The sequence below is a fragment of the Gekko japonicus genome, unplaced genomic scaffold (genome assembly GCF_001447785.1).
Source record: "Gekko japonicus isolate JY-2015 unplaced genomic scaffold, Gekko_japonicus_V1.1 scaffold15, whole genome shotgun sequence".
Classification (NCBI taxonomy): Eukaryota; Metazoa; Chordata; class Lepidosauria; order Squamata; family Gekkonidae; genus Gekko; species Gekko japonicus.
In genome coordinates, this window is record NW_015165830.1 from 3,969,294 (window position 1) to 3,986,981 (window position 17,688).

Below are 17,688 nucleotides of genomic sequence, written 5' to 3' on the forward strand. Positions count from 1 at the left end.
TTTGGGTCGAGGGAGCCGCCATTTTGTTTCTGTCACTAGTAGCGGCGCGGGTTTGGTGTATTGTAGGTGAGGGGACGTTAAGGAGGAAGCGGCGGCCAGGCCGACCGACCGACCGGCAGCCACGATGATTTCGGCCGCCCAGCTTTTGGACGAGCTTATGGGCCGGGATAGGAACCTGGCCCCAGATGAGAAGCGCAGCAACGTGCGGTGGGACCATGAAAGTGTAAGCATTGCGGGCCCCTGTGGTCCTTTCTCGCTTGGCCGCGTGCCGCAAATGGATGGGCTGTGGCAGGCGCCGGAGTTAACGGGATGTGGGTACCCGGCGGGGAAGCCTGAAACGGGGAGGTGTTGCCGCCTCGGTATTGGGTAATCGTTCAGTAGCGAGGAGGCGGCCTGGCTCGGGGCCGCGCAGGCCTCTCGAATTCAGAGCAGGGACGATGAGCCGGGGGGTGGGGTTGGTTTGGGGAGCACGTTCTGTGGCTTGGAAGGTGAAGGGCCAGCAAGGGAAATTGCGGGAACGTGGACGTGTTGAGCGCGCTGTGGGGGTTCAGCGGGCGAACAATGGATTGGTGTCTTTGGAGTCGGAGAGTAGGAAGAGGCCTCTGACTGGACCTTCGAGGGCAGGGGGGGGGCTCATTCTGTGTGCAATAGGGGGTCTGTTTGCTGCTTTTATGTCACTGAGGGGGTTGCATTGATATGGCTATGTCTGTATAGCCTTCATTTCATGAAGCCGCTTTTGTAAGAAAAACGGCTTTCGTGGCGTTTATGGTCATTGGATTTTGTCCGAAGCGTTCATCCTAAATTCACTCAAGAGTAAGGAACTGTTCATAAATTCTCACAGAATTGCGATATCATATTCGCGTATGTGACATGTTTAAACTCTGTCCCAGTGGCCTAGTTGTCCACAATTTGGACATGGTTGCCATGTGTGTTTTCTTTAAATAGCTAACATGGGAAGCATTTTTGGCTTAGCTTTTCCATAGAAAGAGTCACCATGGTGATGTGGTTGGAGTGTTGGACTAGGAACAGGAACTGGAAGACTCTCTGAATGCCCAGTTTGCCAGGGAAGCTGACTGGGTGACTATGAGCCACTCAGTGTCTGTCAGGCTAACCTACCTCATAAGGTGCTTGTTATAACGTTAAAATGGAGAACGGAAAAATGATGGGGAATGCCTTGTTTCATCATTATGAAGAAAAGCAAAGCATAAACATTTAAATACAAATGTAAAGTTTGATGATTTCATCATGGTGAAATGTGTTGTTTGGAGCCATGGCAGTGCTTGGGAATGCCTATCTGTGTGAATTGAACAAATGGTCTATTAGAAAAATTAATTCTAATTTCTAGATGCTTGAATCTGCTTTTTTAGAGGCTTGCTGTTTTCCTGGATAGGAAAACATGACACTGTTTTTTCCTAATCATGAGTAGAATGATTAGGTAACCATTCTCCTCTGTATTTTTCCTGCTCATGTGGAAAGCTCAAATGAGATGAGACACAACTTGTGATTAAATGTCTTTGTGGTGGATTTGTATAGTTTTAAGTCTCCATTCTAGACTGTGATATTCTTTTGATAAACAGATTGGAATGTTGAGGGAATAAAGAGAAGGCCATAAAGTTCATTTTCAGAATGCAGTATTGGTACCAGTTCAGTCAGTTGTTTCTGTGTGCTGCTTGGGCCAAGGGAACTTGCAGTCTTTAACTTTCTGCTATGATTTCTCTAACCTCAGGTGAGGTAGAAATCTCTGCTGGCCATTTGGTTTGTATCCGTCATGTTTACTGGAAAAAGTTATTTAAAAAGAAATTACTTGATTACATTAATATCTTCCAAAATACTCTGATCCAGTGTTTCAGAGCTTCAGGTAACAAAAATATCTCAGGTGTGCAAAAAAAAGAGTATTTTTCTCAGAATGAGAAACTGAGATTAGTTGTAGAAAATGACAAGTGAAAGACATCCTTTCTTTGAAATGCCTGCTTGCTACACTGTACTTTGATGCTGCATGTATCTGCTGGTTGCTCCTTGTCAAGTTTAGCCACCTTGATCTTAGCTTTCAAGAAATCCGGTGTGTGTGACTTCATAATTGAATGCTAGTCACTCCCATCTGTTGTCTCCTGTGCAGCTGCATCCCCAAATATAGTCATGCCCTAGAGTTTCTTGAGGTTAATAAAATAATTTAGTAGATTCTGTATATAAAACAAAAAAGACAAGGGATGAGATCTTGACTGTCAAAGCAGCTTATTGTATGTAGGATGGATAGATATCAATGGGTTGTTTTAAATTGGTTTTTAAATAGTATTTTTTAAAGTGTTGGCTGTGATTTCTCTTTTAAAAGTAAACTTGGTTTAAAATGGAATCTGACTTTAATGCACACATAATACCTTAAAGCTGAATATGACCATGTTGAAATGTTGCCTTTTGTTTGTAAAGAAAGGCTTGTGAGGATAATAGATATTTGTAGGCCATCCTGTAGCACAATAGTTCGTGTAGTTACATTATGGCTTAATACTAAGGCCAGAGACTGGTTGCTCACTGCAGATATCACGCACTAAACACACATAAAGTTGCCTGTTACTGAGGCAGTTTTTTGGTCTGTCAATTTTATGATCAGCAGCAATTCTAAGGTCTTGAGTAGAGGTCTTTCACATCACCTGCTACCTGATTCTTCTAGCTGGCAATTGAACCTTGGACCTTCTACATGCAAACCAGATGCTCTACCATTGAACCCTCTGATTGATCTCTTACTCGTGGTTCATGTCTAGTAACTACTTGAACATTACACTTGGCTCACTGCATTAACTACAAATATAGGTAAAGGAACATGGATATTTTACCTCACATTTTATGGAGAACAATAATGTGCTTAGTAACTACTGTCACCTCCTTTTTCTCTTAGAAATTGTTTACTTTTGTGGAGTGATGGCAGGCAGCTGTAATGCAGGAGAAAGGGACACTGGAAGGAACCACCTTCTAGTGTTGTTTCCAAGGAGTGCTTGTCTGTTAAATAAAGTAACAAAGTCAAATTCTAACCCTGTTCTTCTTACAGGTTTGTAAATACTACCTTTGTGGATTTTGCCCTGCTGAATTGTTCACAAACACCCGTTCTGACTTAGGTAAGTATATGTTTCCTTCATAAAAGTTGAGATTAATGCTTTTTGATGCTGTGGTCTTTTCAGTTTTTATTGTTGCTAATGTTGCTTTTAAATCTTAATGCTGTTTGATGCTGCTTTATATTGATTTTTTTTAAAGCCACCTTGAATACCCCTGTCACAGGCCCCTCAGGAAGTGCAGGGGGAAGCAGCAACGGAGGGCCCTACTTCCCAGCCTCCCTGGGGCCCATTTGTCTCTTGCTAGCCTCTCCCTTCCCACTTCTGCCTCTCTCTGTCGCACCCTCCACCCATTCAGTTAAGCATGCATTGTGGCTCACTTAAGAGCTGGCCTACACATAACTCTGTTCTTTCCATCCAAGTGTTCTGGGGACAACGTAGGCAATGAATTCTATTTTAGGAAATCAGAATATGAAGGAAAGGTGGATGCAGTTAGTCTCAGGGTAGGAATAAAGACAATAAAAAGATTTCATACACACAGGAGGATGCAGAAATGGATAAAACAACTTAAAAATCTAACAAAACCTGAATAAACTGGCTCCCTAGTCTACCTTTAAACCCCTGCTTTCTGCTCTGTCCATGATAGAATTTATTACAATTCTGCAGGGCCTGCAAGATGGAGCTCTTCCACCAGGCATTTGAATGAGAGCCACATATAACATCTTAATTTAAAACCAGAATTTTTACTAGCGGCTGTTATGGATAATACTGAAATTGTTGTTTTGCCATCTGATATGCAGTATCTATGTATAGCACTTTAGAATTGTTTGTATGATTTTATTCTGTTTTTAAAAGTTTATATGTAATTCACCCTGAGCCTGCCTTAGCGGAAAGGGCAGGGTATAAATCTAATAAATAAATAAACCATCACGAAATGCTTAAAAATTTAATGGAAGTTTGTGACGGTAGACTCATCATGAACTTTGGTTTGTGAACTACGAACAGGGCAAAATTCATGATGAATTTTGCTTTGTGGTTCATTTCATGTCCATCTCTACATGTAACTCTCCCTTCAGGGTTTTCATTCTTTTGTGTGATCACACCCCCTTACATGGATAGGTGCTCTTTTCCACCTTGGCTTTGATATTTGTTGACCTGTTCCCACTCTTGTTAAAGAGGCTGCCCAATGGAATTGCCTGTATTGGGAGCTTAATTAACACAGGGAATCATGGGTTGCAGAATGGGACTCATGACAACACCTGAGGGAAGAAATGTTTATGTATGAAAACTGTCTCAGTTCATAATTGTTGCTAATAATATGCTATAGTGGGTTGGATCCCATGAAGACAAGGATTGTGTATGTTTTTCATGTTCCCTTCCCCTGGGCAGTCCTTTCCGACCCCAGGAACTTCCTGGGTCAGGATGCAGTAGTTGAGATGGGGAAAAGGACAAAATCACTCCCTCCTTCATTAGCAGAGTTCTACTCTTTCAAGAGGTATATTTGCTGACTTCCCCCTCCCCACTGCAGTTTCCTAACCCACGTGGCTAGTGCTCCATGTGGTTTCCCATGTGGGTCTGAAAAAGGACTGCTGGGTTTAGGAGAACATTAGCAACCATCAGCACCTTCTACTGTTGTACCATGGGATCCAACTCAATGTTTCTGTCTCATTAGGGCCCAGTATGCCAAACATTGAAATACCTCAAAGCTTTAGATTTGCGTAAATTCACGATTTATATCCTGAGAATTGCAGATCAGCCATAATTTCTGCTAATTACTTATTTCAAAGGATTAAAATGTAGCTTTCCTCGTTCTTGTAAATAGTTTTTAGCAATAATCTTTCAGTTCTTTCCATCATCTCTGTCTCTCTTATACAGCTAATACATAGAATACTCTCCTGTTGTATATCAAGGTTGAAAATTAGATAATTAACAGTCTTAAGGTCCACTATGAATGCTTGTTGCACAAGCAAACACCGTTCTTGGTGAGGGCCATGCAAAGATTGTGTTAGCCCAGTCATTTTAGCTGATGCTGTATTGTAATGGTGTGCCAGTCAAGGTGTCATAATGCCAGATTGACAGGCTCTTGTCAGAACATTGTCTTTCCTTTGCCCCAAATATGCTGTGGGTTTCAATGCTTTACAAGTTCATAATCATTCCTCATAGTATATTGAGCTTATCCTTACAGTGTTGCCAATGCCATACATACTTCTAAAACCTTCAAAGACATTGACAATCATATAAATAGATCACGTCTATTTGGACTTGGAAATATTCTTCAGTATTTTGTCTGTGAGCTTTTTTAGTTTTATGTTGAAACTACATCTGTGGTCTGGTGTCGTTTTGATAAGGTCACAGTCACTCTAGCATTCTGCCAGCCAAGGTTGAAAAGTAGAAAAGTTTGAGCATTGCTTAGAATTGTATCGGAGTGAAAACTTTCTCAAGTTTGTGTGTGTTTGTGCAGAATTATCAGCAAGGGATTGAACAAAAGCCCCCGGTCGGACCAGAACCAGATCAAAATTAAATCAAAAGAGTTTCAGCTAAACGTTAGGTAGAACTTCTGGCAGAGCCATTCCTCAGTGGAAGAGGCTTCCTCAGGAGGTGGTGGGTTCTCCTCCTTTGGAGGTTTTTAAGTACCGTATTTTCCGGCGTATAAGACGACTGGGCGTATAAGACGACCCCCAACTTTTCCAGTTAAAATAGAGAGTTTTCCAGTTAAAATATAGAGCTGTGCTGATGCTTCTGGCGTACCGGCGTATAAGACGACCCCCCACTTCTGAGAAGATTTCCCTGGGTTAAAAAGTAGTCTTATACGCAGGAAAATACGGTAGATGATCATCCAACAGCAATGCTGACTTTGTAAATTTAGGCAGACTGTGAAAAGGATGGCAGGAAGGGATGACCCAGTGCTCAGCTCTTATGGCCCTTTCCTATATGCCCAGGGTAATGCTGATCACCACTTTGGGATCAGGAAGTAATTTTCCTCTAGGCCAGATTGGCCCAGGGATCTTGGAGTTTTTTCCCCTTCCTCTGGGCATAAAGCAGGACTCACTGGGGAGTGGGCGGAGGAGGCAGCTGTGAATTTCCTGCATTGTACAGTGGTTGGACTACATGACCCTGGAGGTCCCTTCCAGCTCTATGTTTCTGTTTTATTCTCATTACTTTATTTCTAGGTCCATGTGAAAAAATCCATGACGAAAACCTCAGAAAACAGTGAGTATAGTATGCTTTATTAATAGCTAAGTCTAGCTAAACAATAGAATAAGCACTAATGATAGCAAAATAATCTCAGAGTTTATTATTTTACTGAAATTGTTTGCTTATCATTATTTTAGATATTGGACTTATTGTTTTGCAATACAAACTTCATCTCTATTTCAAGTTTAGTAAAAAATAACTCATTGGACCCTTTTCAGATATGAGAAGAGTTCTCGTTTCATGAAAGTAGGCTATGAAAGAGACTTCCTTCGCTATTTACAGAGCTTGCTTGCAGAAGTCGAACGCCGAATTCGAAGAGGACATGCCCGCTTAGCATTGTCCCAGAATCAGCAGTCTTCGGGTGTAAGTGCAAATGCAGATACCAAAGCAAAAGGACTGTTTCTGCTTGATCTCAATAGTGGGAAAACAAATTTAAAATAGACTTGCTTGTATTTCTCTTATAAGAAATTTTTTTAAATAGAGTAGTTCTGGTAGTTGTATAGACTGGTAACCATGATAGCGTCATAGGTTTTTAAAAAAAATGTTTTAAAACCATCATTAATTTTAATGACCTTTATGGTATTTTGGTTTTATCATATTTTATTTTGTAAGCCACCTCAAGCAGGTTTTCTGGAGAAATTTCTTATAGAAATTTCTAAATAAATAAAACAATTTAACTATTTTATGTTTCTGAAAACATACAGGATTCATATGCTTTCCCAGCTCTGTTATTTTGCAAGCTGTGAATAACAGCATGACACAATTCTCATTTAGATTACCAGGTGCATGACTGTGCTGAACTCAGATGAGCAATATAAGTTAAAATATTCATTGTGCTGGCAAACAAATTGTAATGTACTATATGTAGCAATATACCATTTTATCCATTAAAACTTACTGTGGAGTTTCTCTTTTTTTTGTTTATGGCATATTTCTTCGCATGTGTCTTACAGTAGTCATGGCATAGTCTAGTAAACCCATACAGTGTTTTTTTTTCTCTATGTTAGATAACTGATACTTGTATTTTAATATTTAGCAAGCAGCAGGACCTACTGGTAAAAATGAAGAGAAGATTCAGGTCTTAACTGACAAAATTGACGTACTTCTGCAACAGGTAAAATTTGTCTTGAATAATACAGAAATATTAATCAGAAGCTTGGCTAAGAGCACTTTGATAGCATTGTTCTCCTTTGCAGATTGAAGAACTGGGTTCTGAAGGAAAGGTAGAAGAGGCTCAAGGCATGATGAAACTCGTTGAACAGTTAAAAGAAGAGAGAGAGTTGCTCAGGTCTACAACTTCAGTAAGTATTCTGCTTCCTGAAAGCCTGGAAGGCACCACAGGATGCAAACAAATAGTCTGAACTTATTTCCACTTTTAGTTTACTATAAACACTTGTATTTTGTAACTAGTCATGCTTGCCATTCACTTTGTCAAATTACCTCATTGTTTTCTAATTGGTGGCTTTTGATAATGCCTACTAAAGGTCTGTATCTTGGAAATAATTCACTGACAATAAAAAATTGTAAGGGCTGTATGTGAGAACCTTTGCATCTGGCATTTTAAATTGTTGCCTGAATAGTTTGTTTATGCATCAGAGTGGAGCCAGCATGTGTTTCTCACTGAATCACTATATTCTCATGAGCCTAGAAGAGCTGAAAACATGTCTTCCATACCTGTTCTTGCCATGCGTATCTTCACAAACCAGGGTGCATCATACGCTTTCAGAAATGTTTTGAGAATTACGCAAGTCAGTTCTAGCAGGATTGAGTACAACTTAAAGGAATAACATTTCCATATATCTCATAAAAGAGTTTACAGTTAGAATTCATATGGTAGTATGTGTTGTGGTGCCACATTCTGTGTAGTTGGCATAAAATGCTGACCATGTTATTTCTGGAAGTATAAATAGAACCTTAATAGTGTATTTTAAAGGTGTAATTCATTGGCTTGGATTCAGCAATAACATCTTCTGGTGGAGCATGACTTTCTCACCTCTTCCCTTCTGGTGAAACCCAAAATACTCCTCCCGTGGCATGAGAAAAGCATGAGGCAGAAACTATCAAAATTATTACACACACACACACACACAGCTCAGGAAATCCTGTTCTGGATCCTGCTTATAATCTGAGATACTGGTGAAGTTGGCACATTTTATTATGTCTTTGTTAGATTTTAATATTTTATCCTGTATGAATTTGTTAGAATTACCTTGGAGGGTCTTTGTGATCCAAAAAGTGGAGGATAGAATTCGGGAAATATAAAGTAAGCTGCTTGATCAGATTTTAGATAAAGTTTTAATGTCACACTGCCTTTTATTAACAAGTGCCTTCTCTTCCCAGACAATTGAGAGTTTTGCTGCTCAGGAAAAGCAGATGGAAGTTTGTGAAGTTTGTGGAGCCTTTTTAATTGTAGGAGATGCACAGTCCAGGGTAGACGATCACTTGATGGGAAAACAGCATATGGGCTATGCTAAAATTAAGGCTACGGTTGAAGAATTAAAAGTGAGTTAATTCTCTTGATATACAGATAAACCATAATGTTTTGTTTATTGAAAAATATTACAATTGCTTAGTGATTGCTGAAATAGTTTTACATCCTAAGAATGTTACACTTTTGAATAATTCTTAGTGATAGTGTCTAATTTCGTGGTCTCTTCAGAAAGAAACAGAGTTCCCATTTCTGTGACCTGTTTATGGCATGAAACTGGCAGATTCAAAGGCTGATGATGATTCATGTTTTGGGAGACTTTTCAGAAACCTTAAAATGAATGTAGATATACTAACAGTATGTTTTATCAGGCTAGAAGGTCTTGGTTATAAATGGAGAGTTTGCTTACCTGATTTTCTTTCTTCCTTACCTGATTTTCTTCACCTTCCAGGGGTCCAGATCTTCTAGTGGGAAGCAGGCTGTCTTAGACTTAAGAGGCACCTTCCCCCTATAAGGCCAGTCATGACCATCTGAGCTGATAAAACCAACTAGACCCAGACTTTATTAACTATTTAAAATCCTTTGTATTTTTCTCCAAGAAACCTGGTCTTTATCAGACTTGAAAATAAGAGAATTCATTTCCTTTAACATGCTGGTATATAAATTGTATTCAAAAGGCTGCAATAGGAATGGGCTTACTTCATTATTTAGGGCCAATCTTTCAGTAAAGGAGATTGATACTTAGCCACCCTTCGCACAAGCATTCCTACTTTATAGCTCTGACATTAAACTAATTATAATTTATCTTTACTCCCCCCCACTACTAACCTAATTTCATCAGTAAGAAAAGACAAATTATCCATGTTTTTAACAACTCTGCAAAAAAAAAAAAAATCCCACAGCTCATCTCATTTTGTCGGGAGATTTTAATGCTCAGATTGGCCCAGACAGCCAAACACTGAGCTCACAACTAAGCTATGAGGAGACTGAGGAATCACACATACACCCCCCCCCTTTCCCTTTCTAGAACATCAAAAGACTCCCTGATAAGGCGGGGACCAACCTGGGGGAATTTTGTATCACCCACAATTTAATTATTTTAAATGGTATCTCACAGTTTCCCGACACCGATGAATTTACATTTGTTTCAACTCGAGACTGCAGTGTAGTAGATTACTGTATCTGCTCGACTTCCACACTTCCTTTTATTAGTAATTTTCCATCAGCTTTAGAACCAAAAGTGACCACCTTCCACTTGAAGTTAATTTGATCTGTAATAATGACTCTTCTGTTTCACAAAACAATATTGAGAAAATTAAGGTGGACATCTACTGTAGAGAACAAATTATGCACTTTACTTGAATCAGATACAGCCTCTAATTTGAAAAAAAGAGTGTTTAATCTTGTCAAGATCTCCTGCAGAATCTCTTTCTCACTACCACCAATTAATAGACTTCCTTGGCTCTCTTGCCAAACCTACAACCACAGTTTCTTATGGTTCTTTGTCTGGTTTGACTCTGATTGTTTATCAGTGAAAAAATTAGTAAGGTCCACATATAAAGAATTTCGGCTACTGTTTTACTGTTTTATATTGTGTTATGTATGGGCTTGTGCCCCTGTGTAAGCCGCCCTGAGCCCGTTCGCGGGGAGGGCGGGGTAAAAATGCAAATAAATAAATAAATAGTTCTGTTAAATTAAAACAATATTGAGATCAAAACAAACTGTACCAAGAACTTACACATGATAAGAGGAGACTATTTTTATCAGAGAAAGTGGGCCAATTTATTGCAAGTGTTAAAATCTAACAATAATAAAACCTTTTGGCAGGTGATATCAACTGATATGAATAACAGACCAGACTATTTCAGTCCAAAAATACACCCTCAAATCTGGACTGACTATTATAAGTCTATCTTTAATACTATGGATACCCTCTCATCCAATATCGATAATACAGTCTCAGATGATATGCCGTCTGTAAACCCAGATGAAATAGGTGAACTGATTTCAGAATTAAAATCTAGTAAATCCCCTGGTCCGGATGGAATTCCTGCAGAAATTTTAATTAAACACCCGCAGTGGTGGGCTCCTCCATTAGCCAATCTACTCTTATTAACCAGTCCGGGTCAATGCCACAGTCTTGACTAAACTCTGTTATTATTCCCATCGTTTAAAAAAGGCAATCCTAACAGCCCAGAAAACTTCATACCAATAAGTCTCCTTTCTATTATCGGCAGACTATATGCAAAATTCTTAGAAAGACATCTAAAAAACTGGATGCACTCCCATCAGATTATCCAGCTTGAACAAATTGGGTTTTCTAAAAGCAATTCTACAGTAGACCGTTGTTTTCTTTTATCCTTTTTGGCCGATAAACATATGAACTCTGGCACGAAAAAACTGTATGTGGCCTTCATTGATCTGAAAGGTGCATTTGATTCGATTCCCAGACATTTATTATGGAGGAAACTTGAACTCATGGACATCGACCGAAGACTGCTATTTTTGATTTTAAAAACTTAATTCCTCTACCTCTTGCCATATCAACTGCGCAGAATTTGGGAATTTAACCTCCAAAATACCAACCTCTAAAGGTGTGAAACAAGGTTGCATTTTAGCTCCTCACCTTTTTAATTTATTCTTAAACAACTTAGCTTTATCATTAGGGCCTATCAGTGGCTACACCCCTAAACGAGGGTCTTATGCAGTTCCTCTCATACTTTATGCTGACGTCACCACAATTCTTTCTTGTTCCATAGTTGGTCTTTTAAGATACAAGCTTTTCATAAATACTGTCAAGATAATTCTTTAGTTATTAACTATTCAAAATCCAAAGTACTAGTTTTTTCTAAATGCTGAAACCCAAAAATATAGATTATAGGTAACACAGAAATTACCCAAGTAAAAAACTTTAAATATCTAGGCATTAAAGGTAAAGGTTCCCTTGCTCGAAAGCCAGTTGAATCCGACTCTAGGGTTGCGGTGCTCATCTCCGTTTCAAAGCCGAAGAGCCAGCGCTGTCTAGGCATTACCTTTCAGTATAATTTAAACTGGGCAACTCATAGCTCTTGAATCATTGCTGCAGCTAAGTGGGCTACTACCCAACTCAAACAATTCTCAAATCAATATGTTCCTGCTGCGATCAAGATTTTTGAAGCATCCGGTCTGGATAAAGTCATTCAATAACAACTTAGAGAAAATTTAGGCCAGAGATTTGCGACAAATTTTAGGAGTCTCTAATTGTGCACCGTATTCAGCACTTTGTAGAGAATTGGGCATTTTATTGAAACAAGAACTTGGCTAATAACCTTTAAATATTGGCTCAGGTTGCATTTTAGAATCTCTTCAAACTCTACTTTCAGGGTTAAAAAGTGATTCATATAGCATTACCTGGCTCTCAACTATCGAAAAGAAAATCCAACAATTGGGCTTTTCCGTTGATTTTTTCCTCCCCTTTAACGAATCTGCCATCTTTTGAACCAGTAAACAAAGGCTTCTGGACCTAGAATTTCATAAACTAAATCCTTTGCAGCCTTATTTTTCTTCTCAGGTCAAACTAAACCTTTCTATTCAGCAAGGGAAAATAGCCAGTTACCTTTACAACCTAGATCACCCTTCTCATCCTAGGGCTTTTACATTAGCACGACTAAATATATTTCCTTCAAAAATATTAACTGGTCGGTATAACAAAGTCCCTTTCCATGAAAGGAAATGTATAAATAGACTCAACCCATTACATCATCTTGGACTGCCAATTGTACGCAGGTCCATGTAAGAAACTCCTTTCCTCTCCACTATACTCTAAATATTGTATTAACGACAGAATAATGACACAAACCTGGACATCACAGCTCTGATTGGTAAATTCTTGGCTGAAGTGGTCAAAGATAGAAGCTCTCTGTATGATTACCCTTATTTGTTGTCTCTGTAATACCTTCTTGCTCATATTTTATCACGCTATGTATTTTATTATGTCATTAAAGGTGTTTTGATTGATTGAACTTACATTATTTTCCTCTTCTCCTTTTTATCCACACAACAACCCTGTGAAGTAGGTTAGGCTGAAAGTATGTGACTAGTCCAAAATCACCCCATCAGCTTCCACAGCAGGGGACAGATATGAACAGGGGTGTGCATTCAGTTTATCCAAGCCCCATTCGGGTATTTTTTCAGCCGAATATCGGAAGGGATATTTATCTGGCTATCCGATATGGCCGAGCCCAAAAGTCCTGAAAATATTTGGGATTTTTGGTGGCTGCCAGATAGCTGGCGTTAAAAGGTGTTTAAAGATATTGTAGTCCCAACACCTTTTGGGTGAATCTACAGCTTGGAGAAGGCATTTAAAGGGACCATGAGCACTTTAAATGCCTTCGGAGTTCGGCCATGGCTTGCAAAAGGCATTTAAAGGGACTGTGTTTCCTTTAAATGTCTCCCCCCCCCGGAAACAATGGAGGATGGGGGCACCTTCTTCTGGGGCCCATAGAATTGAACCCCGTGGTCCAACCTTTTTGATACTGGAGGGGGAAGGCTGAGAGAGGCGCCAGCAGCTATGCTGCAAATTTGGTGTCTCTACCTCAAAAAACAGCCCCCACAGAGCCCCAGATACCCCTGGATCAATTCTCCATTATACCCTATGGGAACCATTGACTGTAATGGTCCCCATAGGGTATAATGGAGCCAAATAAATTCTGCAGTCTCAAATATTTACTGCATCCAAATACCATACTGGTATTGGGATTTAGGAGTATCAGGAAATACTGATACTTTGGGGGTTCAGTATACCCAGACCCAATTTTTTGGGTTCAGTATTTTTTGCACACCCCTAGATCTGAACCTGGGTCTTGCAGACCCTACCCTGAAGCTCTAACTGCTACACCACACTGGCTATCATAGGATGGCTGCTGTTGAACAGTAGCAAGCAGCCAAGCCTAGTTAGCCATGCAAGTCAGGTGCTGCCTTGCCTACGGTTGCCAGCCACCAGGTGGGACCTGAAGATCCCTCAGAGTTACAACTGAACTCTTGACATCTGTTCCCGTAGAGAAAATGGCTGTTTTGGAGGGCAATGCAAGCTGAGGTTTTTCCTCCTCAAGATGCTAATTAGTTGCAACAGACTGTTGACTGATGGTACCAACAGCAAAGACCAGCTGAATGTCTAAAGACAACGAACACAGTTTACAAGCCCAAAAGTTTGATTAAAGATTGTTACGCAATATATATATATATATATTTAGATTTAACACCTTTCTGCAAACCTGCAGCCCTTTTCAGCGTTGTAGAAACATCTGCCTTACCCCTTCACAGTTTCAGTCACCGGATTTAAGTGGCTGACTTCACTATTAGAATATAAGATTAGGTATTGTTATATCGTGGGCAGTTCTGAATTTGTTGATGCTCCCTTATTATATAGCATAGTTATTTTAACATGATCCCTTAAGGTAAAAATCCTTTGCTTTAGTTTCACTTTTCTCTTGTGTTTCTAGTTGCTGGGGGTGGGTGGCTATGGCCTAGCAGGGCCCAGACAAGGCCTTGCTTATGTTCAAATAAAGTTTTGTTCTCTTTTGGTACTGGGTGCCATGGAGTGATTATAGGTATTGTTTTAGTTGACTTGAATCCTTCTCCCTGCACCCTCACTACCCTTACGTCTTGTTACCATAATATTTTTAGCTTGATCTGGAATGTTTACATGTACAAGGAATCCAGCTGGGGCTAATTGAGGATTTAGTAGGTGCATGTCTTGAGGATGGAAGCACATATTATCATGCAAGATGTTGTGTGCAATGGGCATGATCCTTCAGAAAGCATACACTAAATGCAGATTTCTTCATTGTCGTTTTCTCCTCCTTAAAGGAAAACCTAAAACCTTCCAGCTGTTAAACTGTAATTGCAGATTGTAATTTCTGCAAGCTTTATTGTCCAAAATTTATCTATTATTAGTGAAGTGCCTAAAATTGATCTAAACCTGTCCTTTCGGATCGTTGAGAAAAACAATAAAATTTTAGTAACCTACTTCCATTCAAATAACCTTTGTGGAATGTTTTACTTTTGAAGGAAAAATTAAGAAAAAGAACTGAGGAGCCTGATCGTGATGATCGATTAAAAAAAGAGAAGCTAGAACGAGAAGAGCGAGAGAAGGAACGTGAAAGAGAGGAAAAGGAGAGAAAACGGCGGCGTGAGGAAGAAGAAAAGGAAAAAGAGAGAGCTCGTGATAGAGAAAGACGAAAGAGGAGTCGTTCACGAAGCAGACATTCGAGCAGAACTTCTGATAGAAGAGGAAGTCGGTCAAGGGACCATAAAAGATCAAGAAGCAAGGAAAGAAGGCGAAGCAGGTATGTCTCTAGAAAGTGACTTAAAACATTAGAATGATTTAAGTAAAACCAGTGCAGTGTATTATTGTTAGGCCCATTTGTTGCCAAAAATTGCTTATAAAACTGCAAACTACTGTTTTCAGATATTTAAAGTTTTCTCCCAACCCATTTTACCCTGTTGATGACTATGTTAGTTACCTAACAAAATTTTTAAATGTGGAAGTGCTTTGATCTTCATATTTTAAATGTTCAGGAGTCGAGATCGGCGCCGAAGTAGAAGTCACGATAGATCAGACAGAAAACACAGATCGCGTAGCAGGGACAGAAGGCGGTCAAAGAGCCGGGATCGAAAATCTTACAAGCACAGAAGCAAAAGCAGAGACCGAGAACAAGACAGGAAATCTAAGGAGAAAGGTTAGTTCATATGAACAGTGTATAGGAATTACTCTTCAGAACTAGGCCACAGCCTCTCAATGTGAAAAAACCCTCTCTCTAAACTCCCCTTGTATAAGTGTACACAAGTTCTTAAGCACTTTGAGGTGTACTCTTCTCCATTTGAGGACTACCACAGATTGGAAATCTCGACATCCTGGGTACACATGTGTAAATTCTAATGTCAAAGAAGCTAGTCTCTTAGCCAGCCACCAACTGTCTTAAGTATTTTCATAAGTGTTTAATTTTAAATATTTTGTGAGTCTTCTGTTGCCATCCTTGGGTGTTCATTACACAGACAACAAGGCTAACTTTATTCCCTAACTGTGATTTTAACAATAGTGTTCATGGAGAAAAGAAGGGGGGATTACTTTTTCTTTGATACTCTCATGTACATCTCTCAAGTAGACATCAGTTACATCCTTGCGACATACACCTTTACCCCAGCCTCTGAGTTTATCATCCTTGCTTGCATCTGTAATCACTTTAGGAAACTTGGTGAAATAGTTGAATTGGAGTAGGTTCTTGAATATGGCAGCTTTTTAGTTACGTATCAAATAATACCTCATAGTCATTGAAGCATCTTCGTAAAGATCAGTGCTGCAGGCATGTTAATCTCTCCAGTAGTGGAGTCCATTGGTATTTTGTCATATTACTTTAATCAGAAAAAACTTTAAAATACTTATTTCTTCAATAATGTGAGTCACTTTCTTTTAATTCTTAGTCTGATTACACCTTTTTAGATGGCGTGCACATATTCATGTATTAAATTGCTTGACAATTTTGTGGGAAATTTTAGTGAAAGAAGATATTCTGGTTGATACGCTCTGGCTCAACTTTCAATGTGTCTTTGCTTGAAAACAGGTGTACCTTTTACTATTCTATTTTCAGATTCCTTCTCAATGGAAAACTGTCCTGTGTTTCATGCAGATTTGCTTATATACATATTGTTCACGCCTTGCCCTAAACTGTTCTGTTTGGATTGTTGAGGTTATCCAGCAGGTCTGTGGGTGTCTTTTGATAGTAGGATCAGTTCTGCTTGCTCAGTGCTGTACAAGTACTCTGTCATCGTCAAATTGAAAAGGAGTATATAAATGTTATTGACAGAAAAATAATAAGCATTGTTTCAAAGATCCTGGTATAGTTTCTGTAGTACATACTCTTTGGATTTTTGTCTTACCTTATGTTTACATCTTGATATTTTTTTATAACAAAGGCTATGGATTAGATGAAATGGTATGTTGTTAGTCTCTGGATCTGACTTCCATTTTGACCAAATGGTTCCATTTGTGTGTGTTTATTATGAGATATTTGTACTTAAGGAATGGTGCCATAGCACACACCTGTCATGATTATGAATGCAGATTTATGGAAAGACTTGAGGGTATGGTTGTGATCCAGTGAACTCCATGAACTCACCTATGTCTACCATAGTCACTAATGGGATCCTTGTGTGTGGATACGGCTTAAGATTGTAGCATCACTGTAGGTACTGTGCCAGATGCAGTGTCTTGCAGAGTTGATCACCTCTAGAGAAAACAGTAACACAAATTAACAATATAACACTTCTTTGTATAAATAGCAGAATTGGCTTTTTTAACTACTGGAGATAGTTTCTGTTTAAATACTAACTTGGTCTACTCAAACCTCTGGACTTTCAAAGCACTGTATCAGTGTCTGAGTTAGAGCTTGACTGATTTTCATAATATAAAGTTACAGTGTGTTTACTGACATTCCTTATTTAAACAAAAAAGAAAATAACAGGGCCTAATATCAAGTTCCCAGGGGTCCAGCTAAATGAGTCAGTGGGAGATCTGTGAATGGATCTGCCCAACATTTTGGAAAGAGTAGTTGCAGCCCACTGGGGTATAGAATGGGCTGTGGTGTGTGTGTGTGGGGGGGGGATTAACACCTCCTCCATATTGCCACCCCCTGCTACTTTTCCTGGTAATTCTCACAAGTGTATGAGGTTATAATTTTGGAAGTTGGGACAGTTTCTTATTTTCTTGGCTCAGTTTTTAATGCTTTTTATGATTTTTTGTGGCTTTTCTGATTTTCTCATGTTTTACTTTGTAAGCCACCTCAAGCAGGTCTGTAGAGAGGTAGTGTGTACATTTTCTAAATGAAATAAATATGTCAGCCCTTGAATGGGGGGAAAAAGACAGTCATAGCGATTGTCTATTGGGGGAGGGGGGAGTTTGAGTAGCATAACTATGGAGTGGGGGTTTAAACTGTCCTCTTTCCTGTACACACATCGTAATATTAATTGGAGTCCCTGTGCATTTGT

The 17,688-nt window shown here is 39.3% G+C and overlaps 1 protein-coding gene and 1 long non-coding RNA gene across 3 annotated transcripts in view; one reads left to right on the forward strand and one right to left on the reverse strand.

Moving 5' to 3' along the window:
* Window positions 1-17,688, forward strand: part of LUC7L3 (LUC7-like 3 pre-mRNA splicing factor) — a 27,650-nt gene continuing 9,962 nt past the window's right edge. For both annotated transcript variants that reach the window (XM_015410771.1, XM_015410770.1), the window contains exons 1-9: window positions 1-223; window positions 3,041-3,107; window positions 6,212-6,251; window positions 6,455-6,599; window positions 7,273-7,350; window positions 7,433-7,537; window positions 8,577-8,738; window positions 14,713-14,990; window positions 15,223-15,383. In XM_015410771.1, the coding sequence (XP_015266257.1) occupies window positions 125-223; window positions 3,041-3,107; window positions 6,212-6,251; window positions 6,455-6,599; window positions 7,273-7,350; window positions 7,433-7,537; window positions 8,577-8,738; window positions 14,713-14,990; window positions 15,223-15,383 (1,135 nt within the window). In that variant the 5' untranslated portion in view covers window positions 1-124. The remainder of the gene's footprint in view (window positions 224-3,040; window positions 3,108-6,211; window positions 6,252-6,454; window positions 6,600-7,272; window positions 7,351-7,432; window positions 7,538-8,576; window positions 8,739-14,712; window positions 14,991-15,222; window positions 15,384-17,688) is intronic.
* Window positions 16,182-17,688, reverse strand: part of LOC107110052 — a 12,662-nt gene continuing 11,155 nt past the window's right edge. The window contains exons 2-3 of the long non-coding RNA XR_001482499.1: window positions 16,821-16,930; window positions 16,182-16,463 (exon numbers count right to left, since the gene is read on the reverse strand). This is a non-coding gene — a long non-coding RNA (uncharacterized LOC107110052). The remainder of the gene's footprint in view (window positions 16,464-16,820; window positions 16,931-17,688) is intronic.